Below are 27,596 nucleotides of genomic sequence, written 5' to 3'. Positions count from 1 at the left end.
CCTTGGCCTCCCAAAGTGCTCGGATTACAGGCTTGAGCCACCACACCCGGCCCCAAATATTTAGTCTTAACTTCTTAAGCACTCTCATTTAAATATAAAAGCCTAGTTCCCTTCCCTAGAAGGATATGAAATAAGACTCAGGTGGTTTGGTTTTAGTCCAGGACCTCCTGGGTTCTAGTGGAAAGGGCAGTGGACTTAGAGGTAGAATTAGGTTTGACTGATAGCTTTGGTGGCTTCTCTTCCAGTTCTCTTCTGTTCTAAACACAGGTTTCTCTCCTTGTCCCTGCCAGTGAGAAGTAGCCATTAGCTTGATAGTGCCATGTAGAGACCCACTTCTAGTGCTGGGCTCTGTGTTCAGTAGTGTTATGGGCATTGGTCCATTCTGGATGTAGGATTCAGCAAGGTTATGCCCAGTGGATTTATAATATGAGACTGTCCCCAGGCAAATAAAAGTAAGTTGTGGGTCATACACTGTGGCCTATGAGAGACTGGTATTGTAGAGATGTATCTTCTCAACATTTGACCCCCAAATGGAGGGGGCAGCAGGGTATAGTGAAAGGAGCATAGGCCTAGAAGCCAGAGCAAGATTCAAATCTTGACTCTTTCGCTTCCTAGATGTGGAAAAGTTACTTGCCCTTTGAGTCCCAGCTTCCTCAACTATAAAATGAGGATGCTACCCAACTTGCAGGATTGCCATGAAAACTGCATGAGGTAATGTGGATGTGAAGTGTCTAGTATTGCACCTGGGACATAGTAGGTATGCAAAAAAATAGTAGCTGCTATTATTATTAAATAATTTATGAAAGTAACAAAAACACATGTTTATCCTAGATGATTTTGGATTTCAACAATGATGAAAGTGAAGAAAAACGTTTCGCTTATCATCTTATATACTAATGTTTTATTATAATATAGTTACATGTATTAAGCTGCCTATTATATCTTTTTTTTTTTTTTGGGGGGGGGACAGAGTCTCACTCTGTCTCCAGGCTGGAGTGCAGTGGCACGATCTTGGCTTACTGCAACCTCTCCCTCCCAGATTCAAGTGATTCTCTTCCCCAGCTTCCCAAGTAGCTGGGACTACAGATGGGTGCCACCATACCCAGCTAATTTTTATATTTTTAGTAGAGATGGGGTTTCACCATGTTAGCCAGGATGGTCTTGATCTCTTGACCTCATGATCCACCTGCCTCGGCCTCCCACAGTGCTGGGATTACAGGCGTGAGCCACCGTGCCTGGCCTTTTTGACATACATTTTGTTGTTGTTGTTTGTTTTTGAGATGGAGTCTCTCTCTGTCACGCAGGCTAGAGTACAGTGGCATGATCTTGGCTCACTGCAGAGGCAACCTCTGCCTCTCAGGTTCAAGCGATTCTCCTGCCTCAGCTTCCCGAGTAGCTGGGATTACAGGCGCCCACCACCACGCCTGGCTAATTTTTGTATTTTTAGTAGGGATGGGGTTTCACCATGTTGGCCAGGCTGGTCTCGAACTCACCTCAGGTGATCCACCCGCCTCGACCTCCCAAAGTGCTGAGATTACAGGCGTGAGCCACCGCGCCCAGCCTGATATAAAATATTTGAAGTGTCATGTGTACATAAGCTAGTTTTAAAAGCCGAAATATATTACAAGCCTTGTAATAAATAACAAAGGTCTCCTGCTTTATCCTTTCTCACTCACTGACTCTTCCTCCTGGCTGGTGATCTTGAGGGGAGATATTGGTTTAATTTACACAGTATTTGAACACCCCTTGCCTATTAGCACAGTGCCTGATACATACAGGCTTTCAGTACATGTGGGTTATTATATTATTTTTGAAAGGTTTAAATCAATACTTAGTATAGAACATAGATTTCAGGTTGATTAACTTTACGGCAGCTTGGAGAGGCTATCCAAATCTTTCATTGTATCATACTGAGACTCTGTTGACTGGGATCTTGGTTTTGGTTTAGATTTGCAATTTTGATATGTCTGTGTCTGTTTTGCTGTAGTAATGAGCAAGATATTTTGTAGGAATTGAACTCTGTATTAATTCAGTTAGATTAGCTGTGAGAAATAGACACTTAAAGTAACAGTAGCTGAAATAAGTGTCTCTCTTGTATGTAAAAGTTTGGCATGAGATGGCCAGTGATTGGCAAGACATCTCTGTTCCATGAGCCTTACCTCCTTCTCGTTCACAGCTCTGCCAACTCTTGGGGCATGATCATGTCCTCATGGTCCAAGATGGTAGCTAGACCTCCAGCTATCACATTCACTTTCCAGATAGCACAGTGTATAAAGGGATGAAGAACAAAGTCCAAAGGCCTAGAGCTGGAATCTTTTAAGACAGGTTACAGAAAGCACCTACAATGACACTTTTTAGTTACCTGGCTACATCTCAGAACAAGGAGGCTGGAAAATGTAGTAAATGTTCTGAGTGGCCTGGTGCCCATCTTGCAATTGTGGGTTCCATTACTATGGGAGGAGGGGAGAATAACCACTGAAGGGCGACTAGCAGTCTGGGTCACAGATTTCAGGCTCTTTTCCTATCATTAATCCCTTGTTAGTCCTTCCCTGATATGCTGCCAGGATTGCTAATGTAGCAATCCCTTTCTGCTGTGTTTTCAATTTGTTTTCTCTTTCTGCTGCTGACTCTGTCCTTCTGCTTTAACCCTTACTTGGAGATTTCTCTCCCATTCACCCCTTCAGAGTTGGAGGCCTTGAGACACTTGCTTGGATATGCGATGGAAGCAGACAGGTAATTCCTTCCTTGGGGGCAATGACCTACTGCTTTCTGCATAACGTGCTTATAGTTGCAGCACTGAGATCAGTGGTTCCCTTGGGGAGAGGGTTACTGAAAGGTATCTTTGACAGTGTTTGTATAAAGTGTAAATATTTCTGTTTTTCAAATGTGCATGGGTACTGTTGTGTTGAGAAAATATGAATTCACTTAGAAGCATTTTCTTAGGGTGTTTAGTATTTTCTTAGTGTTTAATATGGCATGGTGGTCTGGGGTCCTGACTGATTTCATTCAGGCCTGGGCTGAATGAAATGTCCTGGCTCCGTCTCTTCCCACTTGTAGACCAGCCTGCCTGAATTTCAGTCTCCATATCTGAAAGTGGGCATAGTTATAGTACCTACTTTCCAGTATTGATGAGAGGATTAAATAAGATTATAGGTGTAAATCACTTAGCTTAGCACCTGGTATGTTGGAAGGACTCCATAAACATTAGTTGTGGTTATTATTTTCTTCTTAATCAACACACACTAAAAGTACAAATAGCATCATAATGGCTTTTTTTTTCAGCTGAAAGGACATATTTTGAAAGGTTGGAAATCATTACTGTAGCTTCTCAGGGGACTCCAATATGGCCAGCCCTGGAACAGGTAGCTGGGGACCAGTACCTAAACTGATTTAAGCAGACACCTTTTGGGATGATTTGCATTCATTTGTTAATTCCAGATGAATGTTTATTGAGCACTTATTATTCCTCTTCAGGTTATAGGCATAGAAAGGGAGACCACTGTAGTTCAGCTTTACTCTAGCTCAGGAAAAGGTCACTGTATTGAATGCTCTCTCTCTCTCTATCAGGGGTGTTTTGTACCCATTCATTTGCTTTGGTTTCCTCTTTTATACCAAAAGGGAGTGACTCCTAAGTCCCCAAGGAGCCAATTCTCTCCACCTTTCTGTAGTTACTGTGGCAGGGACTCTTGGCTGCTGTGCCTGAGTCCTTGTCGGGAAGCATAGCTTTGCTGGTTGTGCCAGTGGAACCCGGTGCAGCTCTGCTGACAATGCGGAAGCTGCTGGGGCCACCGTTGCTGCTGGCGTCTCCCTTCCATCTCTAGGCAGCACCGCAGCTCTGCTGAGGTCGAATCGGGGAGTCTAGGTGGTGAATCATTTGCCTTGGTAAGCAAGTCTGGCCTCTCTTGGCCTTGCCTGGAGAGACAGAGCGGGCAGAGCCCCACGGGCCAGGAGAAGCTGGGGGATGCACAGCGGCCGCACTCTGGCTGCCTGGTAGTGGTCTACGAGTCAGGCTCTCCCATGCAGCTCTTGCTGCGTCAGCACAACAGGGAGCCTGCTCTGTGTTGGGTCTGAGATCATCTTCCTTCCTCCACTGGAGGCAACGTGCTGTAGGAAGCAAATGTCTCACGTGCCACTCAGGCGCCCTAAAGGCTGGCTGTGTCTAATGAATAGGGCTTTTCTCTGGGGTAGAATCACTTCACCTAACTCCTTTTCCCCCTATGTTTAGCTGTTCTTCAGCTCAGATGGATGGTGGGGCTTGGCTGGCTCCTGGGAAGGACTGACACAGTTTCCAGGGAGTTACAGACTCCAGGAATGTCAGAGGTAGGGAAATGGGGGCCTGGTGAAGGTCACACAGTGGTGGAGCGAGAACCCAGACACCCTGGGTCTCCATCTGTTGCTTTTTTCTTTCTGCCTTGGTGTAGCTCAGAGACTGTTTTTATTAAGGTGAGACAGGATGCTGTGACATAGATCTGGAGTTTAAGCCCTGGGCTTTGGCAGGAACAAGCAGGAGTACGTATATGCCTTCCTCTATTACACCCTCCCAGGATGGATTTTGCATATCAGGAGAGATGGAAGAACCAAGTGATGGAAAGCTGGAAGCCTTTGAAAGTTTCCTTTGTAGGATATGCTAGTTTCCTTCTCCCTACCCCAAGAAAACAAAACTGAAGGCACAGTTCTATGCTAGGGTAGCAGATTGAACATGTGAAATGCTACAGCTACCTTTACTCCCTCCTGAAACCCAGTGAAAGCCACAGCAAACCTACAAGGTGCATGGGAGAAGAGACGATAGCTGTTATGTTTTGGAGACTGGAAAACTGATGGAGAAGTGGTAACTGACTTAGAACATTTGAGAAAGATAATTAAGTTGACAGTAGGGAAAGCAAAAAAAAAAAGCAATCCCTTTATATCACAGAATCTCCTCTACTTTATGCAGCCACTTGACTGCCTTTTCTTCTTGGAAAGGGTAAAACAAGAGTTACTGGACTGGAGACAGCAAGCACAGAAAAAAATAAATAAAACAAAACATACCTCCTACACGTCCTTTCTAAGGAACTACTGGAGAGTACACACCACCGAAGCAGGGGAAGGAATCAGTAAAGAGGGGAGTGGGGTGCAGGACACAGGGATTAACACAGGAGGGAGACGAAGGGAACCCCTTAGGACTGTGTACCAGACGTAGAGGATGGGCAGCTTAGATCTGAGCAGCGTGACTCAGAATGTCATCACCAACTTACCTGCAATCATTGTGCCATTGATTTAACTGGAGGACTGACTACCTGGGGAAGCCTGGGGCAGATTGTATCTGCTCTTGGCTGTCTTGCTCATGTGCTGATGAAGCTTCTGTCGCCCCTCCTTGCCCTGCTGATGGATAGACGCATTTTATATTAACAGAAGTGTTTTCTTTGCCCAACCCTCGGTGCTAAAGGTAGGTCCATGTGAATTTAGAAACAGAAAATATGAGCCAGGCACGGTGGCTCACTCCTGTAATCCCAGCACTTTGGGAGGCCGAGGCAGGCGGATCACTTGATGTCAGGAGTTCGAGACCAGCCTGGCCAACATGGTAAAACCCCGTCTCTACTAAAAATAAAAAAAAAAGTATCTGGGCGTCCTGGTGTGTGCCTGTAATCCCAGCTACATGGGAGGCCGAGGCAGGAGAATCGCTTGAACCCAGGAAGTGGAGGTTGCAGTGAGCCAAGATTATGCCATTGCACTCCAGTCTGGGTGACAGATTGAGACTCAAAAACAAACAAGCAAAAGAAACAGAAAATACAGAAGAGTCCCACTCTCGCAATTACCTTGACCCCTACCACCAGGTGTTCCCACTGTGGTTACCTGCCCTGTGTTTCCAGGACTTGTTCATGATCTTGCCTATCAACTTTCCCAGGAAGGGCTCTTGTAAATTCCATGGGAATTTCCCAGAGACTCTGTTTAGCTTATTCCCTTTGGGAAGGCTTCATTTAGCAAAGGCAGTGTTTTTACTCCTCCATGGTGTTGTGGGTAGAATAGTGTCCCCCACAACCCTCCACACAAACAATAAGTTGAAGTCCTAACCTGTGAAATTTGGAAATACCATCTTTGCAGATGTAGTCAAGTTAAGATGAGGTCATACTGGATTAGGATGGGCCCTAATCCAATGACCGATGTCCTTATAAGGACACATAGACAAATAGGAGAATGTTAGGTGAAGATGCAGACAGATACACAAAGGGAAGATGGCCATGTGAAGATGGAGGCAGAGATTAGACTTAACGCTGCTACGAGCCAAGGGACACTAAAAACTACTGGCAACTGCTAGAAGCTAGAAGGGTCAAAGAAGGATCCTTCCCTAGAACCTTTGAAGGGAGATGGCCCTGCCGACACCTTGATTTTGGACTTCTAACCTCCAGAACTGTGAGAGAATAATTTCTATTGTTTTGAGCCACCCAGTTTCTGTTAATTTGTTATGGCAGCCCTAGGAGGCTACAACACACAGCTTCATTTTTTGTTTGCCACTCACTTTTTCAAAACTAAACATTATCTTATTTAGAGATGTGTACATAGCTGGTAAAATCATAAAGAGAAGTAAAGAAATGAATAACAGAAGTCACGGTTGTCAGATGTTTAGGGAGAGAGGAAAGGGGGTGGTGGAGAGAGACACATGGAACTTCTAAAGGGACCGGATGGGATTATGTGGGTTTTCATATTATGTTCTTTAAACCATATATACATTTTTAAATTTTAGAAATGGAGTTTCACTGTGTTGCCCAGATTGGAGTGCAGTGGCTGTTCACAGGCACAAACATGGTGTGCTATAGCCTTGAATTCCTGGGCTCAAGCCATTCTCCTGCCTCAGCCTCCCAAGTAGCTGGGACTACGGGTGTGCTCCACCACTCCCAGCCATATATACATTTGTACATGTTACATGTATACATTTTAATGTACTCTCCTATGTGTATAATACATTTAACAATAAACTTTAAAAAATAAAACAAAACATAACCCTCAAAACCAAATTAGCTGAGTTACGTAATGTAGGAGAGATGGCATTGAATCATCTGAACCAAATGCAGGCCTGAGGACATGAGCCTTGGCACCAAGGTGAGCATTTAGCAAATTGGAGCCTCTTGTACTAATGGAGATGAATAATAAATAAGAAATCTGAAAATGACATAGATCATCAACCAAAGCTAAGTTTACCATTAGGACCTAATGGGAGAGTCTCCTCAGTGATGCCAAGTTTTGAGAGCCTGGCCTCAGCTAAATGATATTAGGTCAGATTCACAAATCCCTTAGTGGCAAGACACCCCCCATTTCTCCTGCTGACCTCCTAATGGGATGGCCTTGAGACCATTTTAAGTGGTCTGCATTAAGCAACATTGAATCCCAAAGAAAGTCATTCAGCTTTTTTGTGTAAATGGAGGATCAACATTCATTTTGGTGCTGTTTGTCTGTAATTCCTCTCTAACACTTCAAATCTTTCTTCTCAAGCAGAGAAGGCAGGCCTTAGGCTCAGCATTTTGACCATATGCGGGTCTGCCACTATACCATTTATTTTTGTTTCATTTTATTTGTTTGTACAGGTTACTCAATGTTAGGAGAATTTTTGGCTTTCCCATTTACAATAGTGATATAGAATTTCTTCTTTAAATTTTTTTTTAATTTTTAATTTTTGTGGGTACATAATAGGTGTATATATTTTTGGGGTACATGAGATATTGTGATACAGGCATATGATGCATAATAATCACATCATGGAAAATGGGATATCCATCCCCTCAAGCGTTTATCCTTTGTGTTACAAGCAGCTCAATTATACTTTAGTTATTTTTAAATGTACAATTAAATTATTTTGACTATAGTCACCCTGTTGTGCTATCAAATACTAGGTCTTATTCTTTCTATTTTTTGATGCCCATTAAATATTATTTAAATAATAATATTAAGTGGTATATATAGGTGGTGTCCTAATTGGGAAATAATCAAGAATGATGTCTTTGTGCCAGGCACAGTGGCTCACTTCTGTAATTCCAGTGTTTGGGAAGCCAAGGCAGGAGGATCGCTTGAGACCAGGAGTTCAAGACCAACCGGTCAATACAAAAAATAAAAAATTAGCTGGGGTTGGTGGTGCGCACCTGTAGTCCTAGCTACTCGGAATGCTGAGGTGGAGAAACGCTTGAGCCCAGTAGTTCAAGGTTACAGTGAGCTATGATTGTGCCACTGCACTCCATTCTGGGCAACAGAGTGAGACCCTGTCTTGACCTGATACTCACTTTTGTCACATTGTTTTTCCTTATAGAAGGCGAAAGGCCGTTGAGATAAGCTGAGAGTCTTCAGGTTATCTTTCTCTGTGTGTCCCCTACCCGACCTGGCACTAACTGGGTGTGTTAGTCACTGGTGAACCCCTGGCTGAGGTATTACTCTTTCTCTAGTCTCCTCCCAGTGCCCCTCCACCCCCTACCCCAATACCTGGCAACAATAAGATGGGAAAGTGGATAGTTTGAGAAGATGCACAGATATCCCATTGGTCAAGTATGTGACCAGCAAGAGATGAGTTCTTTTTTTTTTTTTTTTTTTTTTGAGACTGAGTGTCACTCTGTTGCCCAGGCTGGAGTGCAGTGGCGCAGTCTCGGCTCACTTCAACCTCCGCCTCATGGGTTCAAGAAATTCTCCTGCCTCAGCCTCCCAAGTAGCTGGGACTACAAGTGTGTGCCACCATGCCTAGCTAATTTTTGTATTTTTAGTAGAGACAGGGTTTTGCTATGTTGGCCAGTCTCGTCTTGAACTGCTGACCTCAGGTGACCCGCCCACCTCAGCCTCCTAAAGTGCTGAGATTATAGGCATGAGCCACCGCACCCAGCCGGGATGAGTTCTTTCAAAGAGCCTGGTCCTGTGCTTGGTTCCTAAAGGGGACATGGCATAGGTTCCAGAAGAAAAAGAATGAGGTTTTTGCTTTCTAGGAGTCATACTGTATCACATGCTAGCGGAAATGATGACACCCATATATATGCAGCAGTCAGGAATGATTAGAAGTGCATATAATGTTAGATTATGTGGTATTTGGATGCTGAAGGAAGAATTCAGGAAAAAGAAATGCAGGGTAGACTAATCAATGACAGCTTTAGGGATTAGGCAGAAATGGAGGCAGGGCTTAAAGACACATAGGATTTCTTTCTGGCCTCTGTACGGCATGGCACAAAGGTGAAGAATGTGGTTCTGAAGTCAGACAGATCTGGATTTGATTCCCTTCCCCATCCCTCGCTGACTGGGCAACTGACTTAACCTTTCTGTGTCTGGTTTGGAGTGCATAAAATGGGGAAAATAATTACACCTACTGCTGAGGGTTGATTTAAGGATTAACAAAAGTGATGGACATAAACAGCATCGTGCTGCTACGTAGTAAGTGACCCATAATGAGTAGGTGTCATTATTAATCAAGCATTCCATTTATCTATACAGCAAAAACGTATTGCATGGTTATTGTGTGTCAGGGACTGCCAGGCCTTCCATATCAGTCCCTTGAGCACTGAACCCTATGGTTTCCATTTATGTACAGGATACCTAATTATAATAATAACTATAGTGCTCCAAGTGCCAGGTACTCTGCTAGTTGCTTTATTGCTGTATCGCCTTTAATCTTTATCCCCATTTTGTAGAAGCAGGAATTGAGGTACAAAGTTTAAGAGATTTGTCCAGGGTCACATTAAGAGTGTCAAGCCTAGGATTTAAATTATCTGCTCTTTTCCTGTTCCATACTGACTCTTGTTACAGTGAACCTAGACCCATTATGTCCAAAACTAAACTTGGCTTCTTCAAATGGGCTTTTTCTCTCAACTTCCCAATTAGGGGCACCACCATTCTTCTGCTTGTCACCCAAACCTGAAAGGCTGGAGATGTCTTCCTTCTCCATCAGGCCCCTACATCTGGTTAATCACTGAGTCTTTAGTTCCAATGTATCTTTTCCTTTCTCTTCCACTGCCTGGCCAGGCCCCCATTGACTTACGCCTAGACTTGTTAGTTCTTCTCGGTACAGTCACACATCACTTAATGGCAGGGATACATTCTGAGAAATGCATCATTAGGCAATTTCATCATCGTGTGAACATCAGAGTGTACTTATACTACACACCTGGGCTATATGGTGTAGCCCAAGCTTGTCCCGCTGTGGCTCAGGACACTTTTTCCTTTGTTTTTTTTTTTTTTAGCTGCTGTTGGTGTATTTTATGTGTGGCCCAAGACATTTCTTCCAATGTGGCCCAGGGAAGCCGAAAGATTGGACACCCCTGGTGTAGTCTGCTGTTTCCAGGCTACAAACGTGTACATGTTACTGTACTGAATATTGTAGACAATTGTAATGCAGTGCTAAGACTTTGTGTACCTAAATGTATCTATACGTAGAAAAGGTACAGTAAAAATATGATATAAAAATAAAAAATGGTACTTCTTTACAGAACACTCACCATAAAATGGAGCTTACAGGACTGGAAGTTGCCCTGGGTGAGTGAGTAGTGAGTGAATGTGAAGACCTAGGACATTACTGTATACCACCGTAGACCTTATAAACACTGTACACTTAGGCTACACTAAATTTATAAAGAAAACTTTTTTTTAGATGGAGTCTCACTCTGTCACCCAGGCTGGAGTGCAGTGGTGCAATCGTGGTTCACTGCAACCTCTGCTTCCCAAGTTCAAGCAATTCTTCTGCCTCAGCCTCCTGAGTAGCTGGGAGTACAGGCACGCACCACCACACCCAGCTAATTTTTTGTATTTTTAGTAGAGATGGGTTTTTGCTATGTTGGCCAGGCTGGTCTTGAACTGCTGACTTCAAGTGATCCTCCTGCCTCGGCCTCACAAAGTGCTGGGATTGCAGGCCTGAGCCATGGCGCCCAGCTGAAAAATTTTCTTTCTTCAATAATAAATTAATCTTAGCTTACTGTAACTTTTTAACTTTATAAACAAAAACTGTTTACTTCTTAACTCTTTTGTAACAATGGAGCTTAACATAAACACACTGTACATCTTTACAAAAACATTTTCTTTCTTTTATCCTTATTCTATGAGCTTTTTTCTATTTACTTTTTTTTTGTTGTTTGTTTGTTTTTGAGAGAGAGGTCTCACTCACTCTGCCACCCAAACTGAAGTACAGTGGTACGATCACAGCTCACTGCAGCTTTGACTTCCCAGGCTCAAGTGATCCTCCTACCTCAGCCTCCTGAGTAGCTGGGACTACAGGCATGCACCACCACACCTGGCTAATTTTTCAATTTCTTTGTAGAGACAAGGTTTCACTATGTTTTCCAGGCTGGTCTCCAGCTCCTGGGCTCAAACGATCCTCCCACCTTGGCCTCCCAAAGTGCTGGGATTACAGGCATGAGCCACCACCCTCAGCCTACATTTTTTTTTTTTAAAGAGCCTGGTCCTGTGCTTGGTTCCTAAAGGGGACATGGCATAGGTTCCAGAAGAAACATCAGCCTACATTATTTTTTTTAACATACATTTTTTTGTTGTTGTTATTTTTACATTTTAAACTTTTTTGTTAAAAACTAAGACACAAACACACATTTTAGCTTTGGTCTACACAGGGTCAAGATCATCAATATCAGTCTTCCACCTCTACATCTTGTTCCACTGGAAGGGGCAAAACACACCTGGAGCTGTTAATCTCCTATAATAACAATGCCTTCTTCTGGAATACTTCCTGAAGAACCTGCCTGATGCCGTTTTACAGTTAACTTTTTTTTACATAAGTAGAAGGAGTGCACTCTAAAATAATGATTAAAAAGTATAGTATGCTGGCCAGGCACAGTGGCTCCCACCAGTAATCCCAACACTTTGGGAGGCTGAGGTGGGAGGATCGCTTGAGCCGAGGAGCTTGAGACCAGCCTGGACAATGAAGTGAGACCCACTTCTCTATAAAAACTAAAATAATTAGTTGGGTGTGGTGGCACATACCTATAGTCACAGCTACTCAGGAGGCTGAGGTGGGAGAATCACTTGAGCCCAGGAGATTGAGGCTGCAATAAGCTATGATTGCACCACTGCACACCAGCCTGAATGACAGAGTGAGACCTTGGGTCCAAAAAAAAAAAAAAAGTAAATACATAAACCAGTAACATAGTCGCTTATTAGCATTATCAAGTATTATGTATGGTACATAATTGTATATGCTATGCTGTTATATGACTGCCTGCACAGTAGGTTTGTTTACAGCAGTATCACCACAGACACATGAGAATACATGGTGCCATGACATTATGACAGCTGCCATCATCACTAGGTGATAGGAAGTTTTTAGCCCTATTATTACCTTATGGTACCACCATCATGTTTTTGGCCTGTCATTGACTGAAACGTCATTATGCGTTGCATGACTGTTTTTGCCATTGCCCGACAGGAGAGGTGAGGTTTACACAATGCACTCTTATGGACTTCACCAAAATTTGATAAAACATTCTTACATTTTTCAAGATGTGAAAGCATGACAGTTTGTTATTGCCACAGCTGTTTGTCAGTGGTAGAAGTTTACAGTGGGCTTACTGCAGTGGTACAAATATGTAAACTGCTGTGAATATAACCTTTCTCTTCCACTCAGGAAAGCATGTTGGGAGATAACAGCTCTCCCCTCTGTTTGTGTTTTAAAGCTTTCCTCTTTAAACAAATGGGGCTGGGACAACTGCATAGCCACATGCAAAAGAATGAAATTCGACCCCTGTTATATGCAGAAATTAAAAGTGGATCAATGACCTAAATGTAAGAGCTGAAACCATAAAACTTTTGGAAGAAAACATAGAATTAAATCTTCATGATCTTGAATGTGTTAATGATTCTTAGATATTATACCAAAAGTATATGCAATAAATAAAAAAATAAAGTGTACTTCATCTAAATTAAAAACTTTGGTGTATCAAAAGTATCAAGTAAGGGAGAAGACAGCCAGTAGAATGGGAGAAATATTTGCAAGTCATGTATCTGACAAGGGTCTAGTATCAGAATATATGAAGAGCTCTTATAACTCAATAATAAAAAGACAAACCACTTACTTTAAAAATGGGCAAAGGATTGACTGGACATTTCTCCAAAGAAGATATACAAATGGACAGCAAACTCATGAGAAGATAGATGTTCAATATCATTAGTCATCAGGGAAATGCAAACCCAAACCACAATGAGTTACCATATCACATGCACTAGGATGGCATTAAGAATACCAATAATAAGGAAAATAGCAAGTATTCGTGAGGATGTGGAGAAATTGAAACCCCCATAGTCTGCTTGTGGAAATGTAAAATGGTTCTTCTGCTGTGCAGAACAATTTGGTGGTTCCTTCAAAAGATAAACACGAATTACCATGCGATCCAGCAAATATGCTCCTAGATCTGTACCCCCCAAATGACAACAAGTATACAAATATATGTATACACATGTTCATACACACTAGTCACAGTAGCCAGAAAGTGGAAACAACCCATGTGTCTATCAGTGGACAAAAGGATAAACTGTAATATGTACATACAGTGGAATATTATTCACCCATAAAGAGGAATGAAGTACTGATATAAGCTATAATGTGGATGAACTTGAAAACATGTTCAGTGAAATAAGCAGGTGTGTCACATATTGTATGATTGTATTTACATGAAGTATTCAGACTAGGTAAATTTATAAAGACAAAGGAGATTGGTGATTGCTAAGGTTTGGGAGGAGGGAGAATGGGGAATAATTGCTTAATGGGTACAGGGTTTCCTTTTGGGGTGGTGAAAATGTTTTGGAACTAGACAGGTGGTAGTTGTACAACATTGTGAATGTACACAATATCACTAAATTGTTCACTTTGAAATGGTTAATTTTATGTTATGTGGATTTCAGCCCAAAAAAAAGGTCTACAAAAAATAAAATAAGGCTTTCACAAGCTTTGGTGCTTTAATGATTAGTAGCAACGGGTGCTTGGTAGATACCGGTATTTGAGGACATGATTATTGAGAGTCACTGGCGTGCACTACCACACCTAGCTAATTTTTTGTATTTTTAGTGGAGACGGGATTTCACCATGTTGGCCAGGCAGGTGTCAAACTCCTAATCTCAGGTGATCCACCCGTCTCGGCCTCCCCAAATGCTGGGATTACATGCGTGAACCACTGTGCCCAGCCAGGAATTTATTTAATTGTGACATGTGTATTTTAGTTTCTTCATCAGTAAAACTGAGATGGCAATAGTACCTGCCTTGTAAGTTGTTGTGAGGATTAGAGATAGTGGCTATAAAATGGGTGGTACAAAAATGGATGCACTGTAGGTGTTTAAGAAATGATGGCTCTGACCATCAATCCATGGCAGCTAAATGCTGGAGCCCACAGGAGAGGCCAGGAGGATGGCAGAAGAGTTCTGTTCTGTGGTTTCCCTGTGATTAATGCAGACTCTGGTTTCTTCTGTATTCGTTTCCTTGCCTAGTATTGATCCTCCAGAAGGTGGAGAATGGAGACCTGAGCAACAAGATTCTGAAGATCACTGATTTTGGCCTGGCTCGGGAATGGCACCGAACCACCAAGATGAGTGCGGCAGGGACGTATGCTTGGATGGCACCCGAAGTCATCCGGGCCTCCATGTTTTCCAAAGGCAGTGATGTGTGGAGGTAAGGTCCAGGGGGGCAGGGACAGCATTTCCCAGGTCCATCTTGGTGGCACACACATTTCAAGACTTGGAGAATTGAGGTTACCTAGGATCCCAGGCACCTGAAGTAGGTCTAAGTGACCTCCCCCAAGAGTCATCTATGCCAGTTCCCATATTGCCAGGGGACAGTTTCTAATGCTTTCATCTACCAAAAAAATCCCTGAAGTGCTATACGCAGGCCACTTTTTGCTGGTGATTGCTCCCTAGGAAAGGCCAGTAGATTCCAGGGGCAACATGTACTCCCATCTCTACGCTGTAAGATGGGAAGGACACTCAGTCCTTCTCGGAGAGCTTCGTGAGGATCAGTCTGGCTTGCTCAGCAATGCTAGGCTTTCGTGGCTGTTACTGCTGAACTTGGGGAGGGGATTAACCCAATGTCCTCACTCTAAAGCTCCTGAGCCAATGAATGTTCTTTGTGCAATCTCGTTTTTCTTGATGGCCTAAAAATTACCTTTTCCAGTTATCTAGTTCATCTTTTAGTCAAGGCTCTATCTGTTGACATTGATCCAGAAATCAGAAAAAAATGGGTCCCAAATATGTGCCCAGAACTGCAAAGCCGCAGACTAGAAATGACCAGCCATCCTCCTAGTAAATGTGAGCCCAAAAGGTTGCAAGGAAATAGATCTAAAAATTTTCCCAGCTGAGGAAGGATGAGCAACTACCTAGTATATGTTGTCATGGCTGTGGGACAGTAGCATCACCTTAGTATACAAAAGAAAGGACTGTAGTTTATCATTATATATAAGTCCATGGAGTTATTGTCCTGATGTGTTGTAAAGTGAGCTGTGTGTGTGTGTGTGTGTGTGCAAGTATATTTTAAATAATAGCTTTATTGAGCTATTATTCACATACCGTAAAGCTAATCCTTTGTACACTTTAGAATGTATAAGTTGGCTGGATACAGTGGCTCATGCCTGTAATCCCAGGACTTTGGGAGGGTAAGGTGGAAAGAACTCTGGGGCTTGGGAGCTTGGGACCAGCCTGGGCAACATAGCGAGACCCCCATCTCTACAAAAAGTTTAAAAAGTATCCAGGTGTGGTGGCATGCACCTGTAGTCCCAGCTACGTGGGAGGCTGAGATGGGAGGATTACTTGAGCCTGAGAGGTTGAGGCTACAGTGAGCTGTGATTGCACCACTGCACTTCAGCCTGGGTGACAGAGAGAGACCCTGTCTCAAGAAGTAAATAAGCATGTAAGTCAGTGGTTTTTAGTATATTTAAAAGGTGTGTATGGGTCACCATTGTTATTAGTTTCCTAGGGCTGCTGTAGCAAATTACTAAACCTAGTGGCTTAAAGCAACAGAAGTGCGTGCTTTTATAGTTCCTGAGGCCAGAAGCCTGAAAGTGATGTGGGCAGGGCCACACCCTCCAGAGACTCTAGTGAAGATAATGACTCAAATAAGGATTCTGGGTATTGGGACATAGATATACCTTTTTAGGGCCACCATTCAGCCCATTACAACCACTATCTATTTCCAGAACTTTATTTTTATTTATTTATTTTTTTGAGATGGAGTCTTACTCTGTTGCCCAGGCTGGAGTGCAGTGGCATGATCTCAGCCCACTGCCACCTCTGCCTCCCGGGTTCAAGTGATTCTCCTGCCTCAGCCTCCCAAGTAGCTGGGATTATAGGCGCGCACCACACCTGGCTAATTTTTATATTTTTAGTAGAGACGGGATTTCGCCATGTTGACCAGGCTGGTCTTGAACTCCTGATCCAAAGCAATCTGCCCACCTTGGCCTCTTAAGGGGCTAGGATTATAGGCATGAACCACACCATGCCCGGCCAATTTCCAGAACATTTTTATCATCCAAAAAAGAAGCTCCATGTCTATTATCAGTCCTTCCCTAATCCTTCCCCCTTCTACTCCCTAGCAAACACTAATTTCCTTTCTGTCTTTATGAATTTGCCTGTTCTGGATGTTTCACATAAATGGAATCATACCATTTGTGGTCTTTTGTGACTAGGCTTCTTTCATTTAGCATAATGTTTTCAAGATTCATCCATGTTGTAATACAAAATTAGCTAGGCGTGGTGGCACATGCCTGTAATCCCAGCTACTCGGGAGACTGAGGCAGGAGAATCGCTTGAACCCAGGAGGCAGAGGTTGCAGTGAGCCAGGATTGTGCCATTGCACTCCAGCCTGGGAAACGAGCGAAACTCCGTCTCAAAAAAAAAAAAAAGATTCATCCATGTTGTAACTTATCTCAGAATTTCATTCTTTTTTAAGGCTTAATAATATTCCATTGTATGGATAGACCACATTTGTTTATCCATTTATCAGTTGATGGGCATTTGGGTTGTTTTTGCTTTTTGGCTGTTATAAATAATGCTGCTATGGACACTTGTGTACAACACAAGCTTTTGTGTAAACATATTTTTTTCAGTTTTCTTGGGTCTATCCCTAGGAGTGGAATTGCTGAATCATGTAACAGTTCTATGTTTAACCTTTTGAGGAACCACCAAACTTTTTCATCATAGCTATACCATTTTATTATATTCCCGTTAGCAATGTATGAATGTTCCAATTTCACCACATCTTTTCAATACTTGTTATTGCCTTTTTTAAAAAAAAAGTTATTATTATGTCTATCCTTGTGGATATGAAATAGTATTTTGTTGTGATTTTGATTTGCATTTCACTAAATGACTTATGATGTTGAGTATCTTTTCATGTAATTATTGGCCAATTATATCTCTGAACCTGAAGAAATATCTATTCAAATCCTTTGCCAATTTAAAAATTAGAGTATTTGTCTTTTTGTTGTTGAGCTGAAAGAGTCCTTTCTATTCTCTCATCAGATATATGATTAGCAAATTTTTTTTTCCATTCTGTAGATTGTTTTTCCACTTTCTTAAGGCTGTTCTTTGAAACAGTGTTTTTAATTTTGATGATGTCTAGTTTATTTTATCATCTGTGGATTGTGCTTTTGGTGTCATATCTAAAAAACATTGCCTAGTCCAAAGTCATGAAGACTTACACTCCTATATTTTTTTCTAAGAGTTTTATAATCTTAGCTCTTACTTTTATGTCTCTGATCCATTTTGACTTAATTTTTGTATGTGGTATGAGGTAGGGGTCCAACTTTATTATTTTTCATGTGGCTATTCAGTTATCCTGGCCCCATTTATTGAAAAGACTATTTTTTCCCATCGAATTATTTGGTCACTTTTATCAAATGTCAATTTACCAGAAATATAAAGGTTTATTTCTAGATTCTCAGTTCTACTCCATTAATCTATATCTGTCCTTATGCCAATACCACCCTTTCTTAATTAGTATGACTTTGTGGTAAGTTTTGAAATTAGGAAATGTGATTCCAATTTTGTTCTTCTCTTTGAAGATTGTTTTGGCCATTCTGAGTCCTTTGCATTTAATGAATCTTAGGGTAATTTTGTTAATTTATACAAAATAGATAGCTGGGATTTTGATAGGAATTGCATCAAATCTGTAGCTTTGTAGATTATTTACACCCCCTTTTTTTTTTTTTTTTCGGACAGGGTCTCAATTGCTTGAGCTGGAGTGCAGTGGTGTAATCATGGCTTACTACAGCCTTGACCTCCTGGGCTCAGGTGATCCTCTTTCCTCAGCCTCCTAAGTAGCTGGAGCTACAGGCATGCTCCACTTTTTCTATTTTTTTTTGTAGAGACAGGGTTTCACCATGTTGCCCAGGCTAGTCTTGAACTCCTGAGCTCAAGCTGTTCACCTGCCTTGGTCTCCCAAAGTGCTAGGATTAGAGGTGTGAGCCACTGCGCCTGGCCCTATTGACATCTTAATAAGTCTTCCAATTCATGATCATGGGATATCTTTCCATTTATTTAGACCTCCTTTAACTTCTTTCAATGATGTTTTGTAGCATCTGTATATTGAACCTCATTTTACCATGCATTAATTACAGGGTAAAGTAGCTAATGAGAAGAAATGAGTTTAACTTTCCTTAAAATATCTGACCTGATCTCATTAAGTTGAGTTGTATACTGATATTCAACTATTTTTGATATATAAAATCAGCAATTTCATGTTTCAGTTTAACACTTTTATTGCTTGACCATATGCTAGTGAGATTAATACATCAATTAAGCTAAGCTGCTATTACAAAGAGGCATACAGATATGGAGGCTTAGATAGGATAGAAGCATATTCTCTTTCAAAAACTAGCTAAATAGCCCAGGCTAGCAGGGCAACTGTGCCCCATGAGATCGTTTAGGAACCTAGGTTCTTTTAGATTCCCTCAGTGCATTGACCTTGACCGAATGGTTAAATTGGGTGACTGTTATGTGTGTATTACAGTTTTCATAAAAGAGGAAGGAGAACTTACTCATGGCAAGCGCAGTTTATCTTTAATTTGGAAACTATCCAGAAGTTGTATACATCTCTGCACACCCGATTGCCTGCACTTGGTTATGTGGGCACACCTGGCTCCAAGGGAGGCAGAAAAATGTACGTTCTAGCTGGACAACTGTGTGCCCCACTATGGAAGACAGGAAGGGTGGATTTGAGGGGACAAGCAGCTACTTGTCACACTCAACTCTCTCTTGCCTTTTTTAATGGAAAACCATGATTTCTCAGTAACATGATTGTTTTCTACCTCCAGTATTCCCACTAGGTTTCTTCTCCCAGCCTAACCCTGAAATTGCTCAGGTTTTACTGTCACACACTCCAGAGGTTTCTGCTGGTGACGATTTGGACAGAGTTGTGTCATGTATCCAAGTACCTTCGTACCTTCCCAGTGGGAAGGGAAAGCACAAATGCCACATGTAGAGTCTTCTCAGGATGACAGAAATTAAAGACAGGGAAAGACAAGGCCATTGCAGAGCTTTTTTCTCCACCGAAAGAACAAGGGCAGGACCTTTCATCTTTTACCCTAAGTATCCTTGTTGTAAGACTAACCTCTAGGTCTTGCCCTATAACCATGATCCTAAAAGCAGGCTTGAAGGAAGAGCCTCTGGTGAGAGGCATCTGATGAAATTATTCTACTCTCTAGAGGAAATCACTTGGAGGTAAACCTCAAATCAGAAGCACTTTGGATGATGTGTCTTGGATATTGTCACATGGTCTGCCAGCAGGTCTCTAGTTGCTCTAGTCTAGACTTGTTCCCAGGACTTAAGCCTCCTGACCCAGTTTGGTTGATGATTGTGGTTTGAAAACATAATTCACCCTGCTCCCTTTCAGCTGTCTTAGCTTCTATGCTGCAGGATTTCCTTCAAAGCACAATTTATAACCCATTAAATGGGCCTTTCATTCCTTCTTCCTCAGGCTTATCCATCTAAGTAGCTCCAAATGGTCTCTCACCTTTAGCAGAGGAAAATGTGTGCCCACTGCTGTACATACAGCAATGCTTGTACACTGGTAACAGTTGTTACCACCTACAAATGCTTAAGGGCTAGAGTCTGTGGTAAATGTTATACGTCTTCTATAGTCTTCACAAGAATTCCCCAAAGTAGGGATCATCATTTCCATTTTACAGATGAGGTAACTGGGCTCAGACAATTGAAGTCACATGCCTAAGTTCACCCAGGTGGCAGACAGAAAGCTATGATTAGAACTAGATATGTGTGTAGTGACAGTCTGTGCTTGTAGTTATGCCACCATCTGTACGGTCTTGTTCCTGCACTTAAGGCAGCCTCTTCTGAATGATCAGCCCACCGTGCGTGCCTAGGGCCCAGCAGGGTGTCTCAGGGAGGGCCAGGGCATGCCTAGGAACTTGGTACAAAGCTGTTTCCCAAACTGACTTGTAACTCACTGACTCATTCAAGAAGTGTCTGTGGAATGCTTGCCCTATGCCGGGTACTGGCTGAGTCTGAGTGCCCCACACCTCAACCCTCCTGGAACTCATCCAGAGCTGGGGGCCTCTGCGCCTCTGCTATTCCAGGTGCCCAGGGCCATCTGGTTTGTCTTCCTGCTCTTTGAGTGTGCTTCTGAAGTTCTCCTGCAAATGTTGTGATGGAGGGTGAGATGATAAAGGGCTGGATCCTCAATTGTGTAAGTTTCCCAGTCTGCTTGGATTGGGGACTGCCTCAAGAAGGCTATTGCTGAAATTGTTCCCTTTCTTTGCGCTGTGTGGGTAGAGCAGTGGTTACTGTCAGAGGGCATCGTCCCACAAGGCCTTCTTGCCTGTTGGTTGTGGGATGAGGTGGAGGCATTTTCTTAATCATTTTAAGTTTAAAAAATTACAATAGTGGCTGGGCACGGTGGCTTACACCTGTAATCTCAGCACTTTGGGAGGCTGAGGTGGGCAGATCACAAGGTCAGGAGATCGAGACCATCCTGGCTAACATGGTGAAACCCCATCTCTACTAAAAATACAAAAAATTAGCCGGGCGTGGTGCTGGGTGCCTGTAGTCCCAGCTACTCCTGAGGCTGAGGCGGGAGAATGGTGTGAACCCGGGAGGTGGAGCTTGCAGTGAGCTGAGATCGCACCACTGCACTCCAGCCTGGGCGACAGAGCAAGACTCTGTCTCAAAATTACAATAGCAAAACGTTTGCTGTAGAAAAAATTTGAAAATATGGGTAAACAAGAAAGAAAAGACAGGGAAAGAGAATCACCCTGAACCCACTTATAGAGATAATGCGTATTGATATTTGGGTGTGTTTACTCCTATTCATGTGCTCATCTGCCTATCCCTAGTGGGATCTTTCTGTTTTAAAAGTTGCTTTTTGAATGTAATATAGCATGAACACATAACCACATTAATAAATATGTTGTTATGTCAATAAGTTTATCAATGTATATATTACATATATGTTAATAAATACATCATCATTTTGAATGAGGGTTCAGTTAATAAGAAGAAGAATTATATGCTACTTTCAATTTACAAAGTGCTTTCACATATATTAGTTCAATTATCTTTGTCAAAGATTATTAAACAGTCAGTGTGGTTCCTGGAATGTGGAATCATAGATAATTACCAAGTGCAAGACATTCCCCAGCCCACCTCATTCAAGGGAGACTGGTCACCTCCTTTCAGAGCATGGACCCTGACCTGACAGTCTAGAGATGGTGCAGGTTACTACAAAATAGAGCTCTGGCCCAGCACAGGCGTGGAGTTGCTGTGCCTTTTGTCAAGAAAGGTAGCTGTCCACTTTTCCTCACTTTGAAAAAAAAAAATCAAACACCCCTCCTCCACCTCTGATCCTAGGAAATGGTTGAAGGGATTACCAAGCCTCGGGAGGTGGTTAATTATTGACTCAAGAGTAAATTCTGTGAGGGTTGGGTTAGGCAGTGAGGACTTTTAGGAAATTACTGGCAGCACTGTGGGAGCTGGTGGGTCTGTGTTGTGGGGAGGTACTCAGAGGCAGTGACTTAGCTGAACGAGTTTTTCCAGGCTGCTTGCAAATGGTCATCAAAGGACTTGTTGACCTTTTAACCTTGGGAGGGCAACTAAGTTGACTAAACCTGAGGTAAATCACATCAACTTCTACTGCCCGCCTTGCCCTGAGCTCAGATCCATGTAAACTTGTATTTCTCTTGAATTTCTCCAGTCTTTTTTCCCACCAACAGAATACCAAGTCTTCGTTTATATCACCCACCTTCCATTGTAAACATAAAGCGGGATGTTGGCAGAGGAAAACTAGTTTAGTCAGCCCCAGAAAGACTTCTTCTCTGAATGCCAGTGTCCCTCAGCAAAGCTCTCACCAACACTGTAGCTCTACATAAGTCTCCTCAGACACAATCTCATTTCAGGCCCTTTTGGAGAAACCACAGGTCTACTAGCCATAGATGGTAATTTCTGGATGAGGGTTAGTTGTTGGTGTTAGTGATTCCTTGTAACTGTTCTGTAAGGTCGGTATTGCTGTCTTTGTTGTAGGGATGAGGAAACTGAGGTTTGGAGAGGTGAACTTGCTTCCTAAAGGCACATAGCTGTTAAGTGATAAAACAGGCATTTGACCCAAGTCTGTCTAAATCTTTCTCCAGTAGCATTCTGCCTACTTGGGCAGTAGTTCTCACATTCCTTTTAGCTGTAGAACCCCTGAAGTGGGATAGAATGCAGACAAACAAAGAAACAAGCCAGGTAAGAGCAGAGCTGCCCTGACTGGAGCTAATGGGGCCAGTCCCAGTCCCATAACCCCCCACCCCTGCCTCACCCCCGACATGCTTCCAGGCGGTCTGAGACACCTTCACAGGACACTGAGAGCTTAGTGTGAAAATTGTCACAGAAGGGATGCAGGGACACAAACAGAACATATTTGGATCTTTGAAACTCTCTATGATCTTTCCAGGTAGTTAGGGCCCAGATACCGTCTGTCTTTGCCTGGTTGGGAGAAAGGGGTTCTGTGGGACCTTTGGTTTTTATTCTCCAGGATGGAGGTGGGCATTTATTCCAAGAGCAAGCAATGGAGGATAACAGTGGCTTTGACCTAGGAATCTGGTTGGCAATGCTGAGAGTTCCTGGAGGTCACTTGGTAGAAGCTCCCCAGCATGACCGCTACCTGGATAAGTCACATGAAAGGTTTGTCAGGAAGTGTAATAGTGCAATTCTTGATGATGTTTGGGTTTTCCTCTAGAGGACCCAGGGCAGCCTGCAGGACTGTCTGACCATGCGCTCGCTCCCATACCCACAGACCCACTCACTCACATATCTATGAGTGCTTCCTGTGTACCAGAGCTTGGGCTAGGTCCTGAGAATGCAAAGATTAAAAACATTTCTCCCTGCTCTTTAGGAGCCTATAGGCTAGCAGACAAACAGCTACAATACATGGCAGCCCAAATGGGCTGAGTAACATCTGGGGATGTCGAGAAGGCGTCGTAAAGTATCCAGTGCTATTCCCATAAGCCTCCAAACTAAAATCCATCTCCTGTCTAGACGAGTCAAGACCAACTGGCTACCAGGCTTTTTGTTTTTTCCTGGCAAGATGCATAAAGAAAATGATAATATTTGAAGGCCTCACTGGGGTAAAGCCGTCATCTGATGAATGAATAAATGGTGGGACATTTGAGTTGGATCTTGAAAGATGATTAGCATTTACCAAGCAAAGAAATGGTAGAAGGCATTCTAGGGGGAATAAATTGAGAACTGGTCTGGGCCCACCATGATGTACTCTGTGTATGCCCTTAGTAATATGCTCCTAAACATGTCTAAAACTTGCTTTCCTTGTGTGCAAAATGTTGATAATACCTATCAGAATTGTTGTAGAGATTCACAGTGATGTTTGTAAAGTGTCTTAGTGGTCTTCATATATAAGGTTTCATGATAAATAGCTACTGGGTTTATTATTATTATTGATTACTTTGAGACAGAGTCTTGCTCTGTCACCCAGGCTAGAGTGCAGTGGCGTGATCTTGGCTTACTGCAACCTTCGCCTCCTAGATTCAAGTGATCATCCTGCCTCAGCCTCCCAAGTAGCTGGGATTACAGGCATGCACCACCACACCTGGCTAATTTTTGTATTTTTAGTAGAGATGGAGTTCCACCATGTTGGCCAGGCTGGTCTTGAACTCCTGACCTCAAGTGATCTGCCTGCTTCCGCCTCCCAAAGGCTGAATTTACAGTCTGGGATTACAGATGTGAGCCACCATGCCTGGCCTATTATTATTTTTTAAATTAATATGACCTTTGTTGCTGGTTGCAAAACTTATTGTTGAATTTGGTGTTGAAAACATAAGGAGAGCCATTCTTCTAACTATTCATAGCCTTATGGTTTCTTGTCCTGACTTATTCCTGGAAGGACTGAGTGCTGTGTGATTGTGTCTGGTTCTGATCGTGAATTCACAGAATAATTCTTCCATTAAGCTTTGTACTCCACATTCACTGACTCACAGGACACAAGAAAAGAAATTCTTTATGTGGACTTGAAAGATAGGGAGGGCACACTGAAGTTCTCACAGCTGATGCGCTGCTCTGTTCTACCAATGTGGTCTACCCTTGTGAAACTTTTCCATTTGAATTAGACAGAGATCTCCGTTAAGAACCCACTCACGCTGATCTGGGGGCAGAAATCTATTCAACCTAGTGGGCATTTAAAGAAATCTTTTATAGGAACAAAATCTGCTTTGAGTGGTTAGCACTCTGCTTTTTGTAAAGCTAAAAAGAAAATCTGTTAATCCTAGCACTTTGGGGGAAAAACTGTATCTGTGACAAAAGCTGAAGTTTTCTTAAAACAGAAAAAAAATTATACTTGGGAGGCTGCCTCTTCTCCCAGTTTATTTCATTAATAATAATGATAACAGGCCAGGTGTGGTGGCTCACGCCTATAATCTCAGCACTTTGAGAGGCCGAGGCGGGAGGATCACAGGAGGTCAGGAGTTTGAGAGACCAGCCTGGCCAATGTGGTGAAACCCTGTCTCTACTAAAAATACAAAAATTAGCCGGGTGTGGTGGTGCATGCCTGTAATCCCAGCTACTCGGCGGGTGGAGGCAGGAGAATCTCTTGAACCCAGGAGATGGAGGTTGCAGTGAGCCGAGATTACGCCACTGCACTCCAGCCTGAGCAACCGAGCGCAACTCCATCCCAAAACAAACAAACAAACAAACAAAAAACAATAATGATAGTGAAAGAGCTATGGCCATTGGGCACTTATTTAAACACTATAGTAGCTCATTTAATTCAACAATAGCCTTGCCAGACTGATAGTGTTATTCGTGCATTACAGATTAGGAATTAGAGGCTTAAAGAGGTGTAGTGCCTTGCCCAAGGTCATATAGCTAAGGAATTATGGAAGAAAACTTGAAAACCAAGTATGCTTGACTCCAGAGATTTTGCTTTTAGCTAGTAGGCTTTATGGTTTCCCTTTTATATTACATTAGTATTTCTGTTTCATTAGTCTCACTATGTGTTGGGGAGAATGTGGGATGCTCAGAAAAGACTCATGAGCTATTGCAGTGAAGTTGTACCTGAAGTTTATTACATGGCTTCTGTCTTCTTCCTCTCCTTAGCTATGGGGTGCTACTTTGGGAGTTGCTGACTGGTGAGGTGCCCTTTCGAGGCATTGATGGCTTAGCAGTCGCTTATGGAGTGGCCATGAACAAACTCGCCCTTCCTATTCCTTCTACATGCCCAGAACCTTTTGCCAAACTCATGGAAGGTAAGTAAGCCCTGGCCTGAACCAAACTGGAGACACTTTGCCTCTTGTAAGCACTGGGTAGAGTTTGGCCAATTCTATGAGATCAGTTACTGAAAGAGGAGATAAAGTTTCAGTCACCTAAGGAGGAATCCTCTGGGCAACTGGAAAGGCTTCTTCAAGATGACATCCACACCCTGCTGCAAGCAGTCATATCTCCAGGGACTGTAGAAGTGAAATTAGTAACAAAAGCCTGCTATCCGGCACTTCAGCATATTATCATTTAATGCAAAATCAGAAAGTACAGCAACTTTTATGTCAGGACCTCTGAATACCTTAAGAGACGTGAAGAACATCTTAGGAGAAAGAACTCTAAAAGTCATCTAGTCAAACCCCATAATTTTGTAAGTAAGGAATCTAAAGCTAAGCGAAGTTGAGTGGATAGGTGGCCACCTCATTAGGGAGTGGCTGAGCTGGGATTAGGTAGAATTCGATTTCCCTGACTCCCACTAGAATGCTTTTCATCCTCGCCTCCTCATCATCCCATTGTGGGTGGGGGAAGGCTAATTCATTTATTTATGGGAAACTGAAGCCCAGGGCATAATTCCCCATTGTCTGTTCTTGAATCAGGTAGTAACATGGTAAATTGTGTTGTGGTGGTGCTTTGTACAAGAAAACTCTTTGGGCTCGCTTTTCTTATCCTTAATTAACAGCCAGAATGGAATGAGTACAGAACTGCTGCATTTCATTTCCATTTTCACTCTTTATGGTTGTAATGGTGGACAGTTTGCTTTACTTCCTGAGCCTTATTTGAGGTTACCTAAATTCTGATCTCTGTTTCTGGAAGAAGTAAGAGGTAGTTTTCTGGGAAGTGAGGCCATGTAATAGCCTAAGTCTTACATGTTTGCTTCTGTCCATTCATGCTTTCTGAGTATTCACATGTTCTATTCAGACTGCTGGAATCCTGATCCCCACTCACGACCATCTTTCACGAATATCCTGGACCAGCTAACCACCATAGAGGAGTCTGGTTTCTTTGAAATGCCCAAGGACTCCTTCCACTGCCTGCAGGACGACTGGAAACACGAGATTCAGGAGATGTTTGACCAACTCAGGGCCAAAGAAAAGGTAAACAAAACAAAAAAAACAACAAAAAAAGAACGAAAAGAAAAAAGGCATGCATTGAATTAGTAGACCTCACTCACAGGGACCTCTGGACCGAGTCTGACTGACCATCTTGATTCTAGCATGCCCACCTTCCAGCTTGGTATCTACTTAATTGTCCAAACCAGAGAAGAATGCAGTTGGGCAAAATCCCAGTGCTTGGATTACAGGCCTTTTTTCTTGTCTCACAGTGGAATGTCTCACCCTGCCAGCTGGAAATATGAGAAGTTCTGGAAATGTTTCTTGATTCTATAATAGACTTCTAGAGGAAGGTTAACTTGATATAGGGATACTTCAACCTTGAGGATAGTTATCAGAACATCCTTCCCATGTCTTTTGACATCAGAATCAGAAATAGAATATGGGCAAAAAATACCATGGGTCTGAAATTGTGTGGCATTTTTCATGTTTTTATGAAAAGTATTCCAAGCCCAAACCAACCAGGGAGTTCAGAGACTCCTAGCCTACCAGAGATCTGCTTTTTTGTTTTGGTGGCCATTCCCTAAATGGCCCCTTTCTGTTCCCTCAGTGTGTCCCTAGCAGTCAGTGTACACACAGGTGAAGCCAGTCACATGCTACTATATTGCTTATATAGGGGCAGGACTAAATCTAAGGGATGTAGCTAGGGGCAAGAGAGAAGTCTTTATAGATTTGGTTAATTTCTTTTATCTTTTTTTTTTTTTTTTGAGACAGTCTCGCTCTGTCGCCCAGGCTGAAGTGCAGTGGCGCGATCTCAGCTCACTGCAGGCTCTGCCCTCTGGGTTCACGCCATTCTCCTGCCTCAGCCTC

The 27,596-nt window shown here is 42.7% G+C and overlaps 1 protein-coding gene across 3 annotated transcripts in view; it reads left to right on the top strand.

Moving 5' to 3' along the window:
• Positions 1–27,596, top strand: part of MAP3K9 (mitogen-activated protein kinase kinase kinase 9) — an 86,422-nt gene that overhangs the window by 33,313 nt on the left and 25,513 nt on the right. For all 3 annotated transcript variants that reach the window (XM_016926277.4, XM_016926275.4, XM_016926276.4), the window contains exons 3-5: positions 14,422–14,602; positions 25,519–25,667; positions 26,596–26,771. In XM_016926277.4, coding sequence (XP_016781766.3) covers positions 14,422–14,602; positions 25,519–25,667; positions 26,596–26,771 — 506 coding nt within the window. The remainder of the gene's footprint in view (positions 1–14,421; positions 14,603–25,518; positions 25,668–26,595; positions 26,772–27,596) is intronic.

The sequence above is a fragment of the Pan troglodytes genome, chromosome 15, assembly GCF_028858775.2.
Source record: "Pan troglodytes isolate AG18354 chromosome 15, NHGRI_mPanTro3-v2.0_pri, whole genome shotgun sequence".
Lineage (NCBI taxonomy): Eukaryota > Metazoa > Chordata > Mammalia > Primates > Hominidae > Pan > Pan troglodytes.
This window is presented reverse-complemented; position numbering and strand designations above follow the sequence as displayed.